Source organism: Pangasianodon hypophthalmus, chromosome 7 (assembly GCF_027358585.1).
Source record: "Pangasianodon hypophthalmus isolate fPanHyp1 chromosome 7, fPanHyp1.pri, whole genome shotgun sequence".
NCBI lineage: Eukaryota > Metazoa > Chordata > Actinopteri > Siluriformes > Pangasiidae > Pangasianodon > Pangasianodon hypophthalmus.
In genome coordinates, this window is record NC_069716.1 from 5,836,189 (window position 1) to 5,858,267 (window position 22,079).

At 40.1% G+C, this 22,079-nt stretch overlaps 1 protein-coding gene across 1 annotated transcript; it reads left to right on the top strand.

The window, feature by feature from the left end:
- The first annotated feature begins 2,372 nt into the window (after positions 1–2,372).
- spon2a (spondin 2a, extracellular matrix protein) lies at positions 2,373–21,251 on the top strand. Its single transcript, XM_026940588.3, has 6 exons — positions 2,373–2,487; positions 8,990–9,221; positions 11,067–11,287; positions 17,130–17,321; positions 18,567–18,741; positions 20,497–21,251. The coding sequence occupies exons 2-6, from the start codon at positions 8,993–8,995 to the stop codon at positions 20,682–20,684; spliced, it is 1,005 nt and encodes a 334-aa protein (XP_026796389.2). The 5' UTR covers positions 2,373–2,487; positions 8,990–8,992; the 3' UTR covers positions 20,685–21,251.
- The last annotated feature ends 828 nt before the right edge of the window (positions 21,252–22,079 follow it).

A 22,079-nucleotide genomic window follows, 5' to 3' on the forward strand; every position in this document is an offset into this window, starting at 1 on the left:
TAGTACATTGGGACACCTAATAAAAAAAACCCTCACTGAATGCCTTTTGCACATTAGCCATTTCTGTCCCTGGAGTCTTTACTTTAACTGCTCAGCAGACATGACCTCTTCGTTGAGAGCTTTTGTCCAGTAAAGTTCAGGCTGAGGTCAGAGAGGCCGTCCACCAGCCCTTCAGTTTGCACTGCTGCCCTAAAGCTGCTCAGTGCAGACATATTTGCGTCAAAGCAAACCACTCTACGGTAAGTCAGTCTCATGATGACATACACTCTTCTTACAGTCACGATGGCTGCGACTAAACATGAAATACTACAATTTTCAGATACAATTTCCCAGCTGTGCGTCACTATGCTTTTTTTCCCTGTACATTACCGGCAGTGATTTATAGGACTGATTATAAAGGTTTATAAAATGTTGTAAGAGTTTTCTTGTTTTCTTTTCTTAATTCTTAAGCAAGTCATGGTTTGAGCGTCAGAGTTTTTAGAGTTACATCCACTGGAAATAATGACCTTTTATTCTCAGGTTCTGTCATGACGCACCTTTTCACTGCCTTTTTTTTTTTTTTAATTTCCAAATGCATGAAAAACCAGTTTGTGACTAGACATTTTTCATATGGTGCTCTCAAGCTCCAACTAGGGCATTCTTGTAAAAGTAATTTTCCATGGGCTGAAGCCATGTACTTAAGCCAAGGCTTAGGCCTAGAAGCTTGGGCCTCCATCACTCCACTTTGGTATGCTGCTTAAAAAAAAAAAAAAAAAAAAGAACCCCAAAAAGTTCTGGATGATGTGTGCTGTAGTGTCACAATGTAGATGACTACAGAATTTCGCTGGATTTTCACTACAAGTTCAGTGTTCCCTCTCTTGATGGCATGGATGAAGACAGATCTCACATCATCATCATCACCTTTGAGTTTATTGTGAAGTTGACATACACACACCTTCGTTCTCCTCAGGGGGAATTTGTGAAGTCCTTAAAGGAATACATACCATTTTGCCAAACCGAATCTCTCAGACAAGACTCTCGACATGTTTCACTGTAAGAAAAAAGATGAAAATCTGGTCACTTTTAATGGAAGTCTAAGGGAAGTTGATGAAATCTATCAATAAACATTCATGTGAAACATATTTTTGTAGAAGGCTTTTGTAAATTATGACTAAATCTGTATTTTATTCTTTCAGAGATATATTTTTTTAATTAACTAAACTTTACCTGGAAATGTTATCCTTCAGAAATCATATTATTTTTGCATTATTTTATGAATTCATTTACCATCTTATGCTTGAAAAATCCTTTTCCATGAGTCATCCATTATAGGTTAGAAAAAAAAAATGTTCGTTTTACTGTCCCACAGCATTCACGCAACCCTGTTACCTGAACTCATTCACCCTTATGAAATATTTGGAATATTCCACAAGTCACATGATCAACTGGAGTTAAAATAATCTGAATCCAAATAATCTGAATTTCCTCAAGATCATGGGAAGAAGAATATTCTCCCATTCTTGTCTCTTAATTTTCAGTGATATTGTGATACTGACTGAGGACGTCACTTTGAAAGAACAACCATATTACCCAACTTATAGATTGGAAGTAAACCATTAGAATGACCTTAGGAAAGTGTTAGTTAACCTTTCTGGGTATTTGCTAATTCTTTGCTAAATACCTCAACCCTGCTACTGATTTAAGGGCAAAATGATTTGTTGAAAATGATTTAAAAAAAAAAAAAAGTTTAATTTTTTAAGATTTACCACAAAGCTTTTGAGAAAGCATTAATAATACTGTACTTCCCCAGTTTTGGAAAGTTGGATAAAACTCAATAAGAACAGCTTTGGCTTTTTGGCCTCATCTAAAGATCATTATTCTTTGATATTTTTCTTTGCATATTTTTCACATTTACTGACAGAATTTGACATCTGGGTACCATGGGAACAATATTTATAGAAACTGGATGTTTAAAGGGTTAATTCATGTGGCTATGAGGGTAAACATTTGACATAATACTCAGTAGCCCCTTCTCACTCTTGTTCCTCATTAGCCTCGTCTGCATTTTTAGGATAACTGTTATGGCACATGTTTTACAGAAACCTTAATGATGCACAATCATCTTTTCAGCCTCATCACGAGGAATCCACCTAATGGGTAATTAAATGTGGAATACCTGATGTTCGCACGCTCGAGGTGAGGGAGTTTACTTTTAATAGTAAAGAGGTGGGGAAATTTTGTATGGCTGGAAATGAAAAGAGAGACATTTAAAAAAAGGTGGTGGGGGGGACACACCGTTATGGGAGGGTGTGTGTGTGTGTGTGTGCTGTGTGCATCCATACAAGGAGAGGTGAAGGGGGGTGTAGAAGGGGAGGGAAAAGAGAGAGAGAGAGAGAAAGAGAGGAGGGGAGAGTGAAACAAAGAGAGAGACAGAGTATAGAAGAGTGAGAGTCCTGCTCTGTGCTGCACATCTCCAACTCGGTGCTGCTGTATCCTCTGCTGGACCAGGTGAGCACGAGATCCAGTGTGGAGCGCACACGCATCTCTAGATGCACATCTGAGTGTGTGTGTCTGTGTGTGTGTGTGGGTGTGTGTGGGTGGCTCTTGCACTCATGCTATCTGCTGTAACCAAGGTGAAAGCCGGCTTTGCTTCACTGCTTCTCCTCTTTCCTTCTCTCTCTCTCTCTCTCTCTCTCTCTCTCTCTCTCTGCAGGGCTCTCACTCTCTCTGAAGTCCAGTGCCCTCTTCCTAAGTGATTTAACACATGCTCTCTCCTTGACCGCTTACGCACTCTCTTTACTTCCTCTTTCCCTCTGTCTCTCTCTGTCTCTTGTCCTTTTCAATCCAGTTTCTTGTTTCTCCAGTCTTTCAATGTCCTTCACCACATCACTGTCTGTGTTTGATTTTGAGATTGAACTGGCAGTTTCTTTACCTGTAGCTGAGATACATGTGCTGCACTGCATGTGGTTTGCTAATTGCACTCTCTCCAACTCGTGCCTTTTTACTTTATGTGCTAACTAAGAACCCGCAAGCACTTTTCTTTGGCGCTTCTCCTCCTCTCCTGGTTTTATTGCGTCTGGTTCGTGCTTGGTGAAGAGAGACGCTGTCTGAAAGACAGAGATGATGTTTGAGGCAGTATGTGTGTCTTCTCAGGAGGGCAAATAATGGTTAGTTTGCTTTAGGTCAGTGTGAAAAAGTTTGTGAACCCTTTGGAATTGTCTACATTTTTGCTCAAATTCTTCCTGAAATGTGATCTCAGGGAACTTCAGTGAGAAAAACAAATCTTGTATAGAAACTGTGCAAAATATTTACAGTGCTGAACAAATGGTTTAAACAATCGTGGTCACTGCTGGTAAAGGTTGGTGAACCCTTATATTTTGTAACTAGTGGAAGCACTTTTATGGGCAGTAACCTCCACAAGAGGTATTTACAAAATTTCCTGTGTATTGTAGGACATCTTGCTTGAACGACCTGTTTCTGATCAGAATTTCAGTTCAAATGAGGTCAAGACTTAGATTTGCCAAGATTTTATATTCTACAATATGAATTTTCATCCGTGTTGACCTAGTTTGTGATTTATTCCTATTTTGGATCCTATTTGGATCATGGTGCATAACTTGGCGTCTTTTGTATTTTTGATCACAGACAGATGCCGCGGCATTCTGATTATTATCTATACACAACAATTTGATGCAGACATCAGTGTTTTCTTTAAACGGCTGTAGTCTCCTTTGTCGAAACCCCTCTAGAAAATGACTCTGCTTTAGTGTTTTTTTTCCTCTAGACTGAGGTTATAGAGGTCAGGATTTGCCTACAGGTCCCTTGTTGTCACCCTAGGGTTCACATGCTGGTGGATTTTATTGCCTGATCGCTGTAGGACATCCACAGCCTGAGGAGAGTAACAACAGTGCTGGATTGTAAACTCTTTGCCTGACTGGGGACTGATAGGGGGCCCACGCCTTCAGAAATCCCTTTGTAGCCCTTTCCTGTCTTATAAGCTCCAGTAACATTTCTTCAAGCCATTTCTGCCCACGTCCAGATTGCACTGCAACAGAATTCTGTTGTGACGATCAGGTAACCAAAGCTGTGGGTGTTCTCCGATATACCAAGGAGGGTGCAGACACCTGAACTGAACAACATCTGACTCAAATTAGCCTCTTTTTTAAGAAGTCTTTATTCTAGAGGTTTGTATACTTTATCCATGGATGGCCATGATTGTTTAAACTAATGTGTGACTGATAATAATCAGGTAATAATAACCAGATAATCGCAAAAGGCTGACATTTCCTTCACCCAGCTCTGTTGCCAAGTTTCAAATTTACACAGAATGTAATAAAATTCAAAGCCAAACTTTTATTGCATTAAAGGTGCAATTTTCCCAGAGCTGCCATGAACACCATTATCTAAGCAAGCCTACAAATCTCAGTTTTTAATGTGTTAAAAAAATGCCTGTAATTGCACCATGTGTCGTGTTGCTAGAGATCTATAATTAGTAGTTTTTATTTATGCATCTGCCATCAATTTACAACACGGTATCTCAGTTCCAGTTCCTGCTCCAAACACACCTGATGTCCTCTATAAGTCTTCATTCTGTGTGATCAGGTGTATTTAGCATCTCCGGGAGTTAAAAAATCTCTGACTTATGTGGAATAAAATGGACTTTTTTTTTTTTTTTTTTACAGCCCTTATGGAATGAGTGCAGCAGAGATTTTTTACATGACAGGCATGCAGTGCAGTAAATATTTGCTGATCTTGCATTACCTTCTTGTTCCACATGCAGTCATGATGAGCCGGTCAGTGCACACACAAGAGAGTTTCCAAAACCAGGCCATAAAAAATTAATGTGTGATTGCATTTTTCAGCAGCAAATGCATTCTCATGATATTTATTTATTTTTTATCTATCTGCCCAACACAATAATACCTACAGACTCAATGCATTTATGACAAATATTTTTTTTATTATATTACTTTGCAAGCAAGGTAAAGGATTACCATTGTGTCAGTCTAAAATATTGCTCTAGCTCTCTCACTCTATAATGTTAGCAAGATTAATAAAACATGTCCTACAGCTTAACTGAAGTCTTCGATCTACCAAGCAATAAAAAATGTGGTAGAATATCTGACAATAGTATTACAAAGACCTTTTTATGAAAGATACATTTTCAGCAATTTTCTGCTCTCTCAGTATCAGTATGCATGCTTTTGTAAATGTAAATTCATTATCATAATCATACTTGAATAATGTTCATTCATTCATCCTTAGTAACATCCTGGTCAGGGTTGCTGTGATTTAAATTAAGCTACTAGTTTTTATATTTTAGGAAATAGAACTAACTAAATTCATTAGAAAATATCATAGGCAGGTACAAACAAAATTAACTGTGGGAGCGTGACATCTCTAGTTGAGACCAATTATGAACTGGAATGATGTTGCTGTGGTTGAGGAACTGTCAGGGCCAGAATTCATATATCATGCTCACAGTGCTGAATACAGATCCAGATACAGATAGTATCATTGCTTACCTTCAATACACCATGGCCCTAGTTTGTTGGACCTACCTTCCTCAATTCCATGCAGCACTGCAACCTGGTGTAGATCCCTAGAGCTTAATGAATCACTATAAGGTCTCTGATTCTGAGCATAGTGATATTGATGTGCATATTGTCTCTATTAATCAAATCATTGATAGTTGCATGGCTTAATGCAGCAGCCTGGGATAGAAAGAAGAATCTGGGAGAACACCCAGTGAAGAGAAAATGAGGAGGATTGGGAAAGGTGGTCCCGTGTAAACATCACTGTTTAGTTCTTGAAAATTCCGATTTGCTGTGTGCTTAAGTTTCCACAAGTATCTGGAGCAGATTCTTCACACGTGTTCCACGCATAAATGCAATGTACGTGGTATTTATGGAAGGGTACTTCTGAGAAGTCATGCTTGTGGTTAAATCTTCTCTTTAAAAGATGAAGAAAGCCAGACTTACCCTAAAAGTAGGATGTTTTAGTCATTCCAGATGACTCAATATCGCCTCTTAGTTTAGTGTGTCTTATTTCTATTCTGGTCACTTGTACCTTTCAGCACTATGGGCTACATCAGACTGTTCCCTAAATCAAGCTGGATTACTGTCCCAGTCCCTCTAGGCTATAAATGTTAGCGAAAATGCCAGCTATGCATCATCCCTTAAACTTATATGATCTCAAGGCTTAAAAGCAGAGCATAAAAATGGAAAATCTGTGGAGATGAATAAGGGGCACAACCTCTGATGCTGATTAGTTAGTATGAGGAATCAGACGGTTGGTGTCGGGCGTGGGCAGGTGTCTGGGTCTGTGCTGGTGACTCGGTGCCCTTTGAGGCATTTACCTCTTTATAAAGTGGCTCTGACAGACAGGGCACGTGTCCTGAACCCGCCTGCGCGTGCTTTGGCACTATAGCTACCTTTTTACTTCGTGCACACCAGAAGATGCACGCGGACGCTCATATGCAGTGTGGAAATAGCTCAGTCATGCTGGCGTTGCTCTTGTTCTGCTATTTAAATTCGGTCAGGCAGTAAATCATGAAGTGTGTGTACATGTGAGAGTGTTTGTCTGCAGGAGAGATGACAGAAGGCTTGCCGTGATGGCAAACTGTCTGATTTATGAGCCTCTACAGACAGAGAAACACTTTCTACTATCTACTACTGTCTACTACTGTCCTGCTTAGTCATTGAGCTCCACATCTGACCTTCTGCAGCTCAGACTCATACTTTTTCAAAGGGATAAAGGGGATAAGGCATTATTAAATGGAATGGATTCCTTTTTAAGTGAAAAGTGCAGCCAAGCACATTATGCACTTAATACACTGTGACTTGGCTAGGCTAATCTTCGCACAAGCAACCCTAATATTTCAGTAGCCTTCTAAAATAGGTGCATGATTAAATGCGACACAACAGAATCCTACACATGCCTCGGCTGTTGATGGTCATTTAAGGCTGGAGATGACAAACAAGACACAAATAAATCCAGTCAGTCTACTCATGCTCGAGTGCTTAACAAGTGGCCAAAATAAACCACTTCTTACAATCGCTGTCTTCAGCTTTTAATCACACGGGATTTGAAAGGCATTTCTGCAAATCAGACACTTGGTGTGATGCTATGCAACGTGCTCCTGAGTTTATTATAGAATTATTGTTCAGAATTAGAGAGCAGTTCATTTGGAGGCTTATTGCATTCAGATGGTTGATCTGCACTCTGAAATCTTGGCGATTTAGCTTTAGTTCATCCAGCAAAGCAGTACTCCATTTTAGGAAGAGAAATCAGAAAGAACTGAAACTCTGCACCAAATCTAAATATAATCCTTTCTCAATCAAACGATTAACCTTAAACAGTCAACTATCTCACAAAAAACCCATCTAATAATCATTTTAGTGACTCAAACTCAGGCAACATACTTATAAAGGAAAAAATTTACTATGTTCAGCTTTTTGTCTCTCTCAAATTAGTGAAGAAAGGAAAGTAAAATTACCATTCTTCAATTTCTATTTAACGTTATAGCATTTTGTTCATATTTATTCATTTTTTAACCAAGTATCTAATCACACAGGTCTTCAATTTACACAGAAACACAGCAGTTCACAAACAAACCGGACACATCCTTAATTAGCAACATTAGCTCAGCTCTAAAAAACAGCACTCACAGCACTGCTCTAATGTTGTTAGATATGTTGTTAGCTTAGCTAATGTTACTTCTCCAGCAAATTAATTATTTTATAATGTAATTAAAACCAAGCACATTACATTGTATATTGTGTAAACCAGCAGCCAGGATCATTAGCAAGCTACATTTGGCTAACTGTTATATTGTTTAAAGTAGTACTAGGTCTCTAGCAAGCTAGCTGACATTAAGTTAATGAATATTTAATTAAAGCCATTAATTTGCTCCAGCCAGGAGACATTAGGCTAACTATTATATTATGTAACCAGAAGGTTAGCCAATTTCGGTAACAATTGTTAGCCCTCATGACCGACGTTGTTGGTTATTTATTTATTTTTTTACTTTTAGCTAGTGCAAAGAGCCCCTAATTGTCTACCCCAATAAGCCATTTAAATAAGCAATTTAATAAAAACATTATTTGGAACTAAAATAACATTTGTAATGTTATTTCTCTCATTTCACATGAGAGGAATTGCTTCTCTCTTTACTGTAGAATATGCCACTTTTTTGGACATAATACTGTTTTACCAGTGTATATGACCTGCTGAAACTCAAAATATAGATATCTTTAATATGTAAGGAATAAAACACTTGGGAGCATGCTGTTGTAGGAAAATAATCCACAATGGGGTGGTGTGATACAGCCTGAGGCAAAGTGGAGTTACTGTTACCGCTCTGAAGTTGATTATTTTCCTATAACATTAAGTGTTTTATTTTTCTTATACCACAACAGTTTGCCAACAAAATTTTTACAGTTTTTCATCAAATTCTACTAATGTTTAATGTTGTGGAAAGTCTGGGAGACAGGTTAGTTTCTGTTGCCACTTAGGTTATAGCAGCTATAAACAGTTATACCTTCATCAGCCTCTCCTTTTCTCTCTCCTGAAATTAATAAGAGGGGAAAAAAACAGCTTGTCATGTTACCGAGAAACCAGAAAGTGCAAAGTTCTCTTTCCTGAACACTTTCCCGTGGTGTAAAACTTACTGTTACAAAGTACTGACACTGGAGACTCCTTCCTAAATGTTAAATAAATGTCTTCGTACAGAAAGCTTCCTCATATCAACTATCTAAGACTAATAGTAAACTGATTGTTTTTTAGCCTTAGATTATGTGATTGTGTGATTATGTGATTATGTGCCATACAAGTCCCTGTGAATGAGCTGTTGCTATAGTAATAGTAATAGCAATGTATTAGAATGAGTGCATTAATATAAACCTGTTATCTGTGCTGTGGTATAAAGTAGAACGAATCAGGGGAAAACACTAGTATAATGTTTTTGCCATACAGGAGTGAAATGATTCCTCTTTTCTCTCTCCTGCAGACGATGATGCCCTCTGAGCTCCTCATCCCCGGGTGGCTGCAGCACCTGCTCATCGTGCTCCTGAAGCTGAGCCTCTCCTGTGCCTCCCCTCTAAAAGTTACCAATGGGACTGCGTGCACGGCTCGAGGCCCCGCCTCTTACATCCTAGTATTCACTGGCCAGTGGAGCCCGCAGATGTTCCCGAAACAGTACCCTTTATTCCGACCGCCTGCACAGTGGTCCAAACTTGTCGGTAAGCTCCAGGAGGAGAAAGAACCTTTGAAACAAACCTTTTTGTGAGCCTTTAAGTGGTGGCAGGAAGGTAGTGTTTGGTTTAGCATTGGAGCTGCCTCATGGCATGATGAGTCAGGATGCTGAAGCCTCGCAGCTGGCCTGTTAACCCACCCCAGTGGCACACCCCTCCCCCAGCACCTCCTCCATATGGGAGTAAGACAGCCTAATGAGGAAAGCAGAGAGAGAGAGAGAGAGAGAGAGAGAGGGGAAGAGCAGGAGGGGGAAGTAAGTGCTACCAGATGACGCCAGCTACCCCACAGGTTCCTTGTATCCAAAGTGGAGTTTTAGGAAAGACATCCAGGAAAAAAAAGAAAAGGAGAGTTGGAGATGCTGACCTTTTATGCCCTTTTAGATAAACATACTGCATATATGACATCCTTAGCCCAGAGGTCTGCAATGGCCATTTGCTTTAATGACAAGTGCTCCCTGGCGCACATATAATAAGAATCTGTGCGTAGGGCGTCTGCGCTTTGCCAGTTCCCAGGTCAGGAGAGGATGCAGAGCTGGACAGATCCGGCCAAGACATTTAAAACATTTACAGCCGGAGGATGGAGGGCGTCCGTCTGCAAGACTAACACCAGGTTACTGGAGTTTCTGCTCCGACAGTCTGGCTCTCCATATCGCATAATATAATCGTTCGGTTTGCAATTATAGTCATATTAAAGTTAAATAGAGGTGCACGAGGGTTTAGAGATAAAGACAGAGATGGTAAGGAGAGAGAGAGAGAGGGGAAGATTGCTGTGGGTTTGTGGTTGAGTTGTCTGAGGTTGGGATGCTTGGCTCTGACTAGTCATGTTCATGCCAAACCCGTCAGACGCTGCATGTGGACGGATGAACCATGTCATCACTGCTGACACTCTCTCACTTTCTCTCTCTCTCTGCCCTTCCTCACCCCTCTTTGAATTTCTGCCATGATGGCTTGTAGCTACATAACACGCAGTGGGACATAAAGGATATGCCTAATGACTTTTAAAGCCACCATAAGCTCTGCGTTTGCTTCCTCAATAGATTGTAATGAAAAGCTGAGGAGCTTATAGGTCTGTTTTGTTAGTGCAGTTTTGCGGTTTATTAAACAGGATAGATTTTACTCGCTTCCTGGAGACCTCAAACCTACCAAATGGTTTTTGCGAGTGTATAAGAAAAAAAAAAAAAAAACAGAATCATACAGGCTTCTGGAAAATAGCTTATTTTAGGATATGAAGTGTGCTAATGCTGGTCATGGATCCAGGTGAAAGTTTAGACTAAAGTATGGGAACTATCCACATGTAATGTGACCATCTGCACAAGATTGTGTTTATGTTCACGTTTTAGCCGTATGTTTTTACTTCTTTCTTGAATGTGCGCCCTAATCAACGCTGAGCATTTACGTGCTTTTATGGTTGCAAGGAAGATATTTTGATGACTCCTCTGTTTTTCCTCATACACTTTATAAGTTTTAGCAGCCTCCTATTTCTATATAAGGGGCGGAAGTGTAGAAGAATCACATCTGGCCTGTAAGTATGTGTATATGGATGCTGAAGAGTAGTGAAATCTGCTGCCATGGTGTGTATGACACTGCAGCTTGTAAACTTAAATAATTAGCTGGGCTACCAAATTTTATTATAAATCCATTTCATTTTTAGTAATCCAAAAAGTTTTTTAAAAATTTAATTAATTATTTTTTTTTTGACATTGAAGTCTCAGCTTTCACTTAGGTTCCGCAGCTAATGTTTCCTTTACCAGATTCACCATCTTTAATTTCTGTAACACATCTCTCAGGACTAAAAAGGTTCTCATTTGTTCTCTCCTCTCTTTCTACCTACAGCTGTCACCCACAATGAGCGGTACCGACTGTGGCAGGAAGGGGCAATGGCAAGCCCTGGTGTACAGAGTTTTGCTGAGCTCGGTGTCACGGTTGAGCTGGTAAAGGGGGCAAAAGAAGCAAGGAAGAGGAGGGTAGTGGGCTCCATGTACCGCACAGCAGGGATCCCATCGGGAGTTGGCCACAGCTCCACTGAGCTCGTTCTGCAGCCCAGGAACCCACTGGTATTTAACGTTTCCCTAACACTGACCTGAAAGAAATGCTTCTGCATTTTTCAATTTTAGTCTACCACATCCATAGTGTATGTGCGATTACCACAGATAAGATTTCCCCTGCACTGAGAAAAGACAGAAAACCACTTACAGGAAAGTCACTTATAAAGGAAGCCTAAAGGCAGGTGCTGAATTCTGTCAGTAAACATTTATACGAAATGCACACTTTTGTAGAATACTTTCATGAATTGTTCATTCAAACATATTTATAAATTAAGATCTAAATCAGTATAATTTGCTCGCTCAGAGATGAGACTACTTCAAAAGGAAGGTGGAAAAGCAGTCCAGGTGGCTACATCATTAAACTTCTGAGTGTACAAAACTGTCATCAAGGCCATTTTGAACAATCTAACAGATTTAAGTTTTGATTTGTTTAACACTTTTTTGGTCACAATTCACAGGTAATTGTATAATTGTACAAACAAAGCAAATCCTTCTCTTGAGAAAAAAAAATGGCTCTCCCAAGGGTCTTTGGATGCCTTACAGATCCAGTTTTCAAAGTGGGTGCTACTTGGAACTATTTCTGAACGGGAAAACCTTCTGCTCTAAAGTACATAAAACTTATATAAGGGTTCCCCCAGAGAGACAAAACAAAGAACCCTTTAGAGTGCTTGAGAGTGATGAGTGGGTTTAGTCAAGGTTTGGATTGATACTGTTTAATAAAATGCTTTTTTTTTTTTCTTTCATTTTCCACCATGGAAGGAAGGTCAGCTGTGTTTAATGTTAAGGGCCTTGCTTCAGGACCCAACAGTGGCAATATTGCTAGGATTTCTCACAACTTTACACCTAGTAGAATATAACAGGAATGTCACACTTTGGTACTGAAGGGCATCAAACCTTGTTTAACATATCTGGTTCAGCTCGAGTTTGGTGAAGAGAAAAAAAAGACTCATCTTCAGTCCCCACAAGACTTACCAGGGTGGTAACAGCAACTCCACTCCTTCATTGATTATTTTCCTATAACAGCATAATAGTCAGTTAAAACAACAGATCAGTGTTGGAACCATCATTTAAACTCAAGAATATGCAAACTTGCCCCTACTGAGGCCAAACCCCGGAGCATGTCTCTATAGCTCCAGTAACGACTCTGAGAACCAGCACTGGTTTATAGAACCTCCAAACCACAACCTTTCCCTTGTCTTATCCATTCTAGTGCAATCTCTTTGACCTGTCTCAAAACTGGAGGATGAGACAAATTTCTTGCTCAGATCTTTCTCTTGTTTATTTTCCCTCGATTCTGGCTTTCCAGTGACTCATGGCTGCTGAAGGGTCATTACTCGAAGGGATGTTTGGAAGGGATGTCAGGGGCTAAAACAAGCATGATGGGAATTGGTGACCTACATATCTTTATTACTCGGGCATAATTTCTAAATAGCACAGAGGAGCACCAAAAAGAGGGACACTATTTCTCTTAGGCACATGCCTGGCATTGCTAGTGAGTTTTAAGTGACAGCGACAGGTCACATGACCCGACAGCAGGATGACTGCTACTTTTAGACCTGCCGGGAAGGTTAGGGTGGCCCTGGACGTGGAAGACCCATCTGTGTGTGTGTGTTTGTGTGCGTGTGTGTTTGTGTGTGTGTGTGCATGCATGTGTGTATGTTGGGAACTATTATAGAGACACATGAATAGAAACTAACAACACCATGGCCACATACACCTGTTGAGTGCACTTGAGCTGTTCTTTGTCTATCCAGCTCTCAGCTCAGCAGTATTATCTACACTGCATGCAGGAATGTGTTATTTGACACACTTGGCAGTTGGCACTTCATAGCCGCTTATTGAGAACACAGAAGATCGTAACTCCTTTTTACTTTATACTTCCAGGAAATCAAAAGACCAGGTCACTGAGGACATAGCAGTCAGCTCAGTGCAATGTTAGTGTGGAGACCTGACTGCTCCATAAGTTTGAACACTGTGATAGCTGGTCATAATATTAGATGGGAGTCTAAAATTTATCATCAGCTCGACAATGAGGAGCATAAGAATGATATGGAGCAAGCTTATTCTATTATTATTCTATTCTATTATTATTCTATTATTATAGCTGATATAATTTTTTTTAAAAAGTGTTTAAAATCTGTAATGCTCTACTGGTTTCACGATGTGTTTCGTCCCAATACCAAACATGCTGCAACCATTTTGTTCGAACAAAAAAAAAAACCCACTAAACTTATGGACCTTTTGGGTAATTAATCTTAATCTACTTTTAGTTTCTCCTCTAAAGGCATTTCGGGGAAAAAATGATGATAAATAATCCGCCTCATTTACGTTCATTACACCAACAACTATATTTCACATGCTCCTTCTCAATCACTGCTAATGACGTGTTGTGAACTAAAATCTGCTAAGGCTTTAGTCAGGACTGTTAAGAGGTGGTTTACTGAGGCAAAGCTGGAATTGCAGCCCTGCTTCGACTGCACTGACTGGAGTGCTTTTGAACCTGCAGTTATCAACCTCAGTGAGCTAAATGACATTGTAACATCATACATCAGTTTTTGTGAGGATAAGTGTGTAACCACCAAGACCTGTTTAATATACAACAATGGCAAACCATGGTTCAAGGAAAACTCAGACATCTTTGTGAAGCTAAAGAAGAGGCCTAAAGAAGTGGGGACAAAATCCTGTATAATCAGGCCAGAAACACACTGACAAGGGAGATTAGAGTTGCTAAGAGGAGCTACTCTGAAAAGCTGAGAAACTAGCTCTCGGCTAACGACCCTGCGATAGTGTGGGAAAGGCCTGAAAGACATGGCCAACTACAGGCCACCTACCCCCCACTCTGTGGGCAATCAACAGCTGGCTGACGACCTGAACATGTTCTGTTGTAGATTTGACACACCCAGGCCTACACCCCAAACCCACTCCAATAATCTCTTCACACATCCAACAATATCCACTCTAACTGCACTTAGGATCTGTGAGGAAGATGTTTGTCAGGTCTTCCTGAAAAAAAGTCCAGGAAAGCACCAGGCCCAGATGGTATCTCACCCTCCTGCCTGAGAACCTGTGCTCACCAGTTGGCCCCTGTCTTCACACAGATCTTCAACAGATCACTGGAGCAGTGTGAAGTACCCTCCTGCTTCAAACACTCTACCATCATCCCTATCCCCCCCCCAAAAAAACCCAGAAACACAGGGATAAATGACTGCCTCTCTCCTTAATGTCTGTGATCATGAAGTCCTTTGATTAGATTGGTGCTGATGCATGTGAATGACATGTCATTGGATGATGCAATCAACATAGGACTGCATTATATCCTCCCACTTTGCACTTTGCACACTGCACTTATCCTAACACTTTGACCCTACAGGGACCTAGGCAAGGCTCCTTTCGTGGACTTCATCTTGCCATTTAACACATCCCAGATGTCCTCCAGACTAAACTGATTGAATTCTCTGTGCCCACCTCCACCTGTCAGTGGATCACCAGCTTCCTAACAGATACAGCAGCAAGTGAGGTTGGGGACATTCACATCCAGCACCTTCAGAGACGAGGTCTAGTAGTTGGCTGTCTTGTGCAGTCAAAACAACCTGGAGCTGAACATGCTCTAAACAGTAGAGTTGACAGTGGACTTCATAAAGAACCCCCTCTACACTTCTCCTGCTCACCATATTGAACAGCACAGTGTCATGCATGGAGTCATTCAGGTTCCTGGGCTCTACAATCTCACAGGACCTGAAGTGAAGACCATTAACTCCATAGTGAAAAAAGCCCAGCAGAGGAAGTACTTCCTCCACCAACTGTGGAAGTTCCACCTGCCACAGGAGCTGCTGATACAGTTCTGCTCAGCCATCATTGAGTCTGTTCTGTGCACTTCAGTAACTGTCTGGTTTGGTTCAGACACCAGATCAGTCAGAAGACTTCAGCGGACTGTGAGGAGTGCACTTGTAGGGCTATAGTGCAATATACTACTGCTCCTTTGTAACCCACATTTACTGGTTTGCACATACAATACTGTGTATTGGTTATATTCATCCAGATTATTTTTATATTGTTCCATTTTATTCTTTTCCCCCCCTACTTTTTTCTACTTTAATATATTTCTTCTTATAGGTTATACCCCATTCTGTGTTGCACTCAATGTATGAACTGGAATCAACTTTGGCCTGTGAAGCTGTTTCTGATTCTGATGTGTCAGCAAAGCAGGGAGAAAAATATCAGCCCAAATGGAGATCAATTCTAGCAACTCTGTGTAATCACCTGACATGACTGTCACTGATAGGCTGCAGGAATCTACAGTTAGGGCTAGAAAGAAATCAGCCCTAGGCTTGCTTCTTTATGCCATTTTGTGTATTTTTCCTCCCATTGGTGGTGCTGTTTTGCATGGTTCCACAAAAATCCAAAATATGTGGAGGTCAAAAATGAAACCTAATATTGATATCGTTTTATCTTTGAAAGACTTAGCCCTGGTAGCCTATTTATATCAGCCGACCCTACTCTCTTACCTACCCTACTCGCACAGTATCACCGTCTCCAGAGGGAAGTGCATTACTGGTGCAAAGCTCATATTAGATCATCAGATGTGACTGGACTGGCTTTCACTTAGCCAACCACATAATGGCAGGGTGAGGGCTGGAATATCAATTGATGGATTTAGTTTAGAGAGCCCCATGAGCCACAATTATACAAACACTTAAGATGAATGGGCACATTAAAAAATCTCAGCTGGTAAATATTTATACTCAGGAACTGTGTGTCATGCAAAAGGAAAGTAAATGGTAATATTATTTCAGAGGCGATGTGAAAGTTTAGTGATAATCAGTAATGGTGAAATCGGGGTTCTTTTGGTGGTTAGGATGTTTGTTCAATATTTCGGACACTTTAAGGTTGTTGAGGAAATGGAAGAAGAACATCAAGTGCCTGTCATAGATTTATGACTGTGTGTGTATGTGTGTGTGTTTGCGTGCACACATCTCGATGCCTCAGACCGATGTCCATCAGCTGAACTGTGCTGCAGACAGATGTAACCACACTGGCTTTACGTGCCAGCCAAACTGTTGTAGCAGGATGCATTCCTGGAAAAGCCACAGCGCTAGAAAAAGAGGAGGCGGAGGACAGGAGAGAGAAGACGTGGAGGAGAAGGAAGTGTAAAACAAGTCTGACTCCAGACGGACTGCTCCTCAGCTGAGATTCATCGATCAAAAAAGTTGAAACTGTGCTCTGATGTGTGCGTCATTAACAACCACCAAAAGAAAGATCGGTTTCCTACTAATGCATTTTCTAATGTCGTCAGTAATCTAATATGTATTTAAGACCAAATTTGAATAATAACAAAGGTTATGGGTTTTGACTTGATGCCTGATCGTGGCCTTTGAGTAACCTCAGCTACTTCATCAGTTATTAACGCTTTGATTTCAGTACCTGTGCCAATATTAAGCAATAATGTCTGTCCATTTGGTTGCAATCTATGCACCATGATCCACTCAAGAACTTTGGCTGTATAACAACTTATGGTCTAATCTTCAAATAGACCTGTCCCTCAGGACTGTGTGTGAGTAAGCGATATAAAGAGTGCGTGCATGTGTTCTGACTGAGGGCTTTTCCTGCATTAGGTCATAACCCAACAGGAAACATTCATCACCATTTAAAGAAAAAAACAGCAGCCTAACAAACACAGGAATGACTGGAAACTATTGGGAATGGGCTTAAAGAGACATTTCAGATGTGAATTATGAAGTCAATTGCTCTAACATTGCAGGGCATATTCAGGATGGAAAGTATACTGCCAGAAAGAAAGCTGTGTTGTCAGTGTGTATGTGTGTCTCTGATCATGTTGCACTCTCTCACACAGCTCTCCTTGATGGTGAAAGTAATTCCCAGTCCTGACTGGTTTGTGGGGGTGGACAGCCTAAACCTGTGCGAAGCGGGTCAATGGAAAGAGGAAGTGACTTTCGACCTGCACCCGTTTGATGCCGGGACGGACAGCGGTTTCACTTTCTCGTCACCCAATTTTCCCACGATGCCCCCTGAGAACATCACAATGGTGAGACAGTCACTCAGCTGGGACACCACACTGAGAAAAACATGCTGCATCTTCTACATTCCATAATCTTAAACCTCATATATATATTACACTAGTTAAGGCTGTAGCTAGAACATAGGGAATTATGGTGCATTCTAGGTTCAAAGGGGAGCACACAGTGCTCAAAATTCAGAAACAGTATTTTAGAGTGCAGTTATTGCACAAAGTGACAACAAAACCAAGCCTTCTTTTTAAATAACATGTTGGTATAAGTATAGGCCAGTGCTTTACTGAGCAAACTGAACTGTCCGTAAACAGTCTACCAAAACATGCTAGGTATTGAAGTCAGCCCAGTGTGCACTGTAGCTTATATGCATTTCCTTATTCCAAAACTGATACTACAATATATATACTATATGCCAGATGTATCATCTCCAAGGGTTGCAATAGATCCTCTGGTAACTAGTGATGCTTCAGGCATATTAGCTATATTAGGTTCAGTTCAGTTTTTTATTGTCCATTTAGAAAATTTTGCTTGCACAAATATATTCTTACTCAGCAAAAATATATTTATATTTATTTCTAAAGCACTTTAACAATATCTAAGCAGCTTTATAGGAATCTGGATATAGATTTAAATCTCTAATGAGCAAGCCAGAGGGCACTGTGGCAAAGAAACACTCTCTTGACAGAAACCAGACTCAAAATGAAACCTGTCCTCTTCTGGGTGACACCAGATCTTGAGATTATAAATCATTAGAGTATACAGTTGTAAGTAAAACAAAATCAGCTCTAAAAAATGTTAAATAACAATCTAGGGAATGCAAACTAACATATAGTACATGCGAATTATTGATGTCAATGATATTTTTGTGTCTGTCCCCACCATCTCTGGTATTTTTGAATTAGGGTTGTCTTTACTATCATAGAAGCTGTCTTTACTTTCCTGAGCTTGTGTTACTGTTTGTGCAGAGTTTTACATATTTTCACATATGGGTTCTCTGGTTTCTAGGCCAGCAGGTGACTTGGCAACTGTAAATTGCCCCTAGGTGTGAATATGTGTGTGCATGGTGCCCTGTGATAGACTAGCATCCCATCTAGGATAATCCTTCCTCATGCCAGTGTTCCCTGGAAGAACAGGCCAAGTATCCAAAACAACCAGGACTAGGATAAAGCAGTTAATGAATGAATGAATGATAAAAAACTGTTCACTCATACTTTTACATCCTCATAATGTGTTTTTTGTTGCTTCTTTTCAACATACAGATCACGTCTCAGAAGCCAAATCATCCAGCAAACTCGTTCTACTACCCGCGGGTGCCTGAGCTCCCACCACTGGCCAACATCTGGCTGAAGAGACAACCTCGCTCACCCGTCCGTCAACACAACCACGTGTCCAATCACATCCTGCCTCAACTCAGCAAAGCCCCACAATTTACAGGTCAGTATACATACACACACACACATGCACATCAAAACCCCTGAATCTGTTTAAACTGTAGGTAAATTAATCACATAAATGACTTTCTTAAGAACACTGTCACTTCACTTTATACCTCTGGGGAAACCCTTAAAGATTCTATGAAGAATCCTGCAAAAGAGTGTTTCTCTATTAAACAATACTCCAAGAAGAACCCTTCTGAAAGAACTGTTCAGGAACCCTTTTTTCAAGTGCGGTGTGTCAACACACTTGTTTACTGTTTCGGTTCTAGTAAAATATTTAAAATAAACTCTACTGTGTTGTACAGTGTTTGATGTTTTACATTTTCTAGTTTTTCAGTGGAGCTACAAGGCAATGTAGCTTCAACATAGAGGTGTAAACTTTAGGCTTCCCCACGATATGATATGATTCTTAAGGCACCAGTTTGATACTTCTGCTATGATATGATATGAATCTGCTCCGATATAATATGATTCAATATGTGACCAACTTTGTTCTTAATCTGGGGTTTGATGATGTAGAGAAGAAGTATTTTAAGCATCAAAGTTCTGGGCAAATCACCTTGCTAGCCTATTGACACATTAGTTTAAAACTATGAATTATATTTTACACACCAATTTTCTGTTCTTTTATTTTTTGACAACAGTTGATTCATGATTGTTGCCTCAGTTCATATACTAATTGTCTTTTAAACCAATGTGTCAATCTAAATCATCCACTCATTACACTCTTACTTCAGACCACATCAAGTTCTTAATTAATGACCCACACGCTTGCCCATGCCCCTCGTGCCCTGTGGATTGGGGCGGGGTCATTTTGAAAGAGACCACTCCCATCACGATAGAAATGTTTCATCAGAAGAACTATGAATTGACTTGCTTTCCTCTTGGGGAGCAAGTTGACCCAAAGCATGCCAGTTAATGGCATCCACGGCATAACACAACCACCAGTTAGGCTAGTTAATTCATCACAGAAAAGACTTTGGGTTACTCTGTTACTCGTTAGCAGCATTTGTCTCATAACTCTAGTGCAAAACAAGCAATATGTATACACCAAAATGTATACATGTATACCTTTAACTACAATTATGGTAAGTGGACAATTGGGTAAAATTACCCCTCCAATTATGGTTCTGTAGAGAATCAGCCTCAAACATTTGGAATTTGTTTTGTGTGTTTGAAGGACTCACTGAGTCAGCACAAACAAAATTGTGTTGACTCTTGTTTGGCTTGTTAAAAACCCTGTTGTTTAGCTCACAGGAATCATTTTTAATCCATGGAGTTAATTTGAATTAGTTTAAGCAGAACATGCTGATGAGGCTACTGTAATACAGACCAGCTGGCATTTTCCAATTGGTCATTTCGTTGCCAGAGCCTTTCATTCCCTGCTCGTTTACAGTTTAAACCCTTGCTTAAGTAAATAATCTCACCTTGATACTGTAGACTTGAACCTAAGAACTGCTGCTGTAATCATAAAGGCTATGATGATAATTCAGAACATCATTTCAGCAGTACTTTTGACTTTACAGCACACAGTTTGTAGAAGAGTAATGATTAATAATCTCACTATCTGGTGTCACTGAGAAGAAGATGGGTTCCTTTTAGAGTCTGCTTCCTCTCAAGGATTCTTCCTCATGTCATCATGTCATCTCAGGGAGTTTTTCCTTTTTTTAGCATCTGGCTTGCTCACAAGGGATCTAAATCTACATTTTCTGTGAAGCTGCCTTGTGACAATGTATACTGTGTGTTGTTGCAGAGACGCCGCTGGACTGTGAGGTCTCCATGTGGTCGTCCTGGGGGCTGTGTTTGGGGCCGTGCTCCAGAGGAGGAGTGCGCCATCGTACCCGCTACATCTTGTTGAAACCTGCTAACAGCGGCACCCCCTGCCCCGAGCTGGAGGAACAGGCCGAGTGCACGCCACACAACTGCCTGGTGCAGCAGTGATGCCTATTTCAGTGCTGGCGCACACACATACACACACACACACACACACACACACTCTGACACTGTCCACTTTGAGATGCAAGGCAGTGCTATGTAATACCTAAAGAGGTCAGAGGTCACAGTGAGTGGTGGCCTAGTGCACCAGTTCTGCCTGGAAGAATACGGTTCCTGCATTCAGCTTACAAAGAGACACTTTTTTTATATAGTGTATCGAAAATAATCACATAATTTTTGAAAATGTCAAATGTTATGGATAGGATATTTCCTTTTATTATTATTATTATTATCCACATTTCACAACAGCACTGAGACAAAAGTACTTCAGTTGTGGAATGAATTGACCAACAGTGCCCTCCACTAGTACACTTTAAATTAGCCCACTAAGACTGAAATCTTATACTGGGGCAATTAGGATGAATTTCTTAACATTATTAGGCTGACAGTCTCCATAACATAATCTTATATTATTATTATATTATTGTTTTGCTCCCTCCACAGCTTTTGAAAAGTTGTATATATGATGTATTTAGTCATTTTCTCCTTTTAATAAATGTGGTGTTGTTTCCTCGAACTGAAAACTCAAATTTTGAAATTAAATTTTAACGTCTTACAATTTAAAGGCATAGTACAAAATGAGGATGAAGATAAACGAATGATTGAATGAATAAATGAAGATGAAAATATTTAGAAAGTAATAACGAGAGGAAGCGGTTCAAGAAGAACGATTTCTATACACCAATTAGCCTTAATCAACAATTGCTGGTGAAATTTGTTTAAAGAAGCCATTTGTCATTTTTAGAGCCCAGTGCCACCTAACACTTCTCCGTAACAGTGCCCTTCCAACAAACCCCTGTTGCCACTATATCTACCGTGTGCATTGCCTTTTAAGGAAAAGGGGCCAGGCTGGAGTTCTGACTGGGGTGGGGCTAATTTCTGGGCCAGAAAAAAAATGTATACATAAGCCTGGAATGAAGAAACTAGCCAGATCCATTACATGGCAGTATTGTGAAAATAGAAATAGAAATAGAAATAGTTTTAAAAATTACAAACTGCAACTTTAAGTCCCCTCTCATCTATATATTTAAATATTTAAATATATGTATATATTTAAATATAATTGACACTAAAACTAACAATTGCCCTTGACATGTTCATTTGTTTAAAGTGATATTCCTGAACTAGGATGCATGAACACGGATATGTGAATGTCATTTCTGTGAATGTCATGTTTTTGCCATCAAACTCTTTGTTACTTATAAACTTAAACATAAAAAGGACTGGAAGGAAATTTCCTCTGCTGAAAGAATAAGCATGGCTGAAGCTCCAGGTGCAAAGTGATGCTTTATTACCATCATCTCATTTTATAAAAAAAAGGAAAATGGACTGGCAGGAATA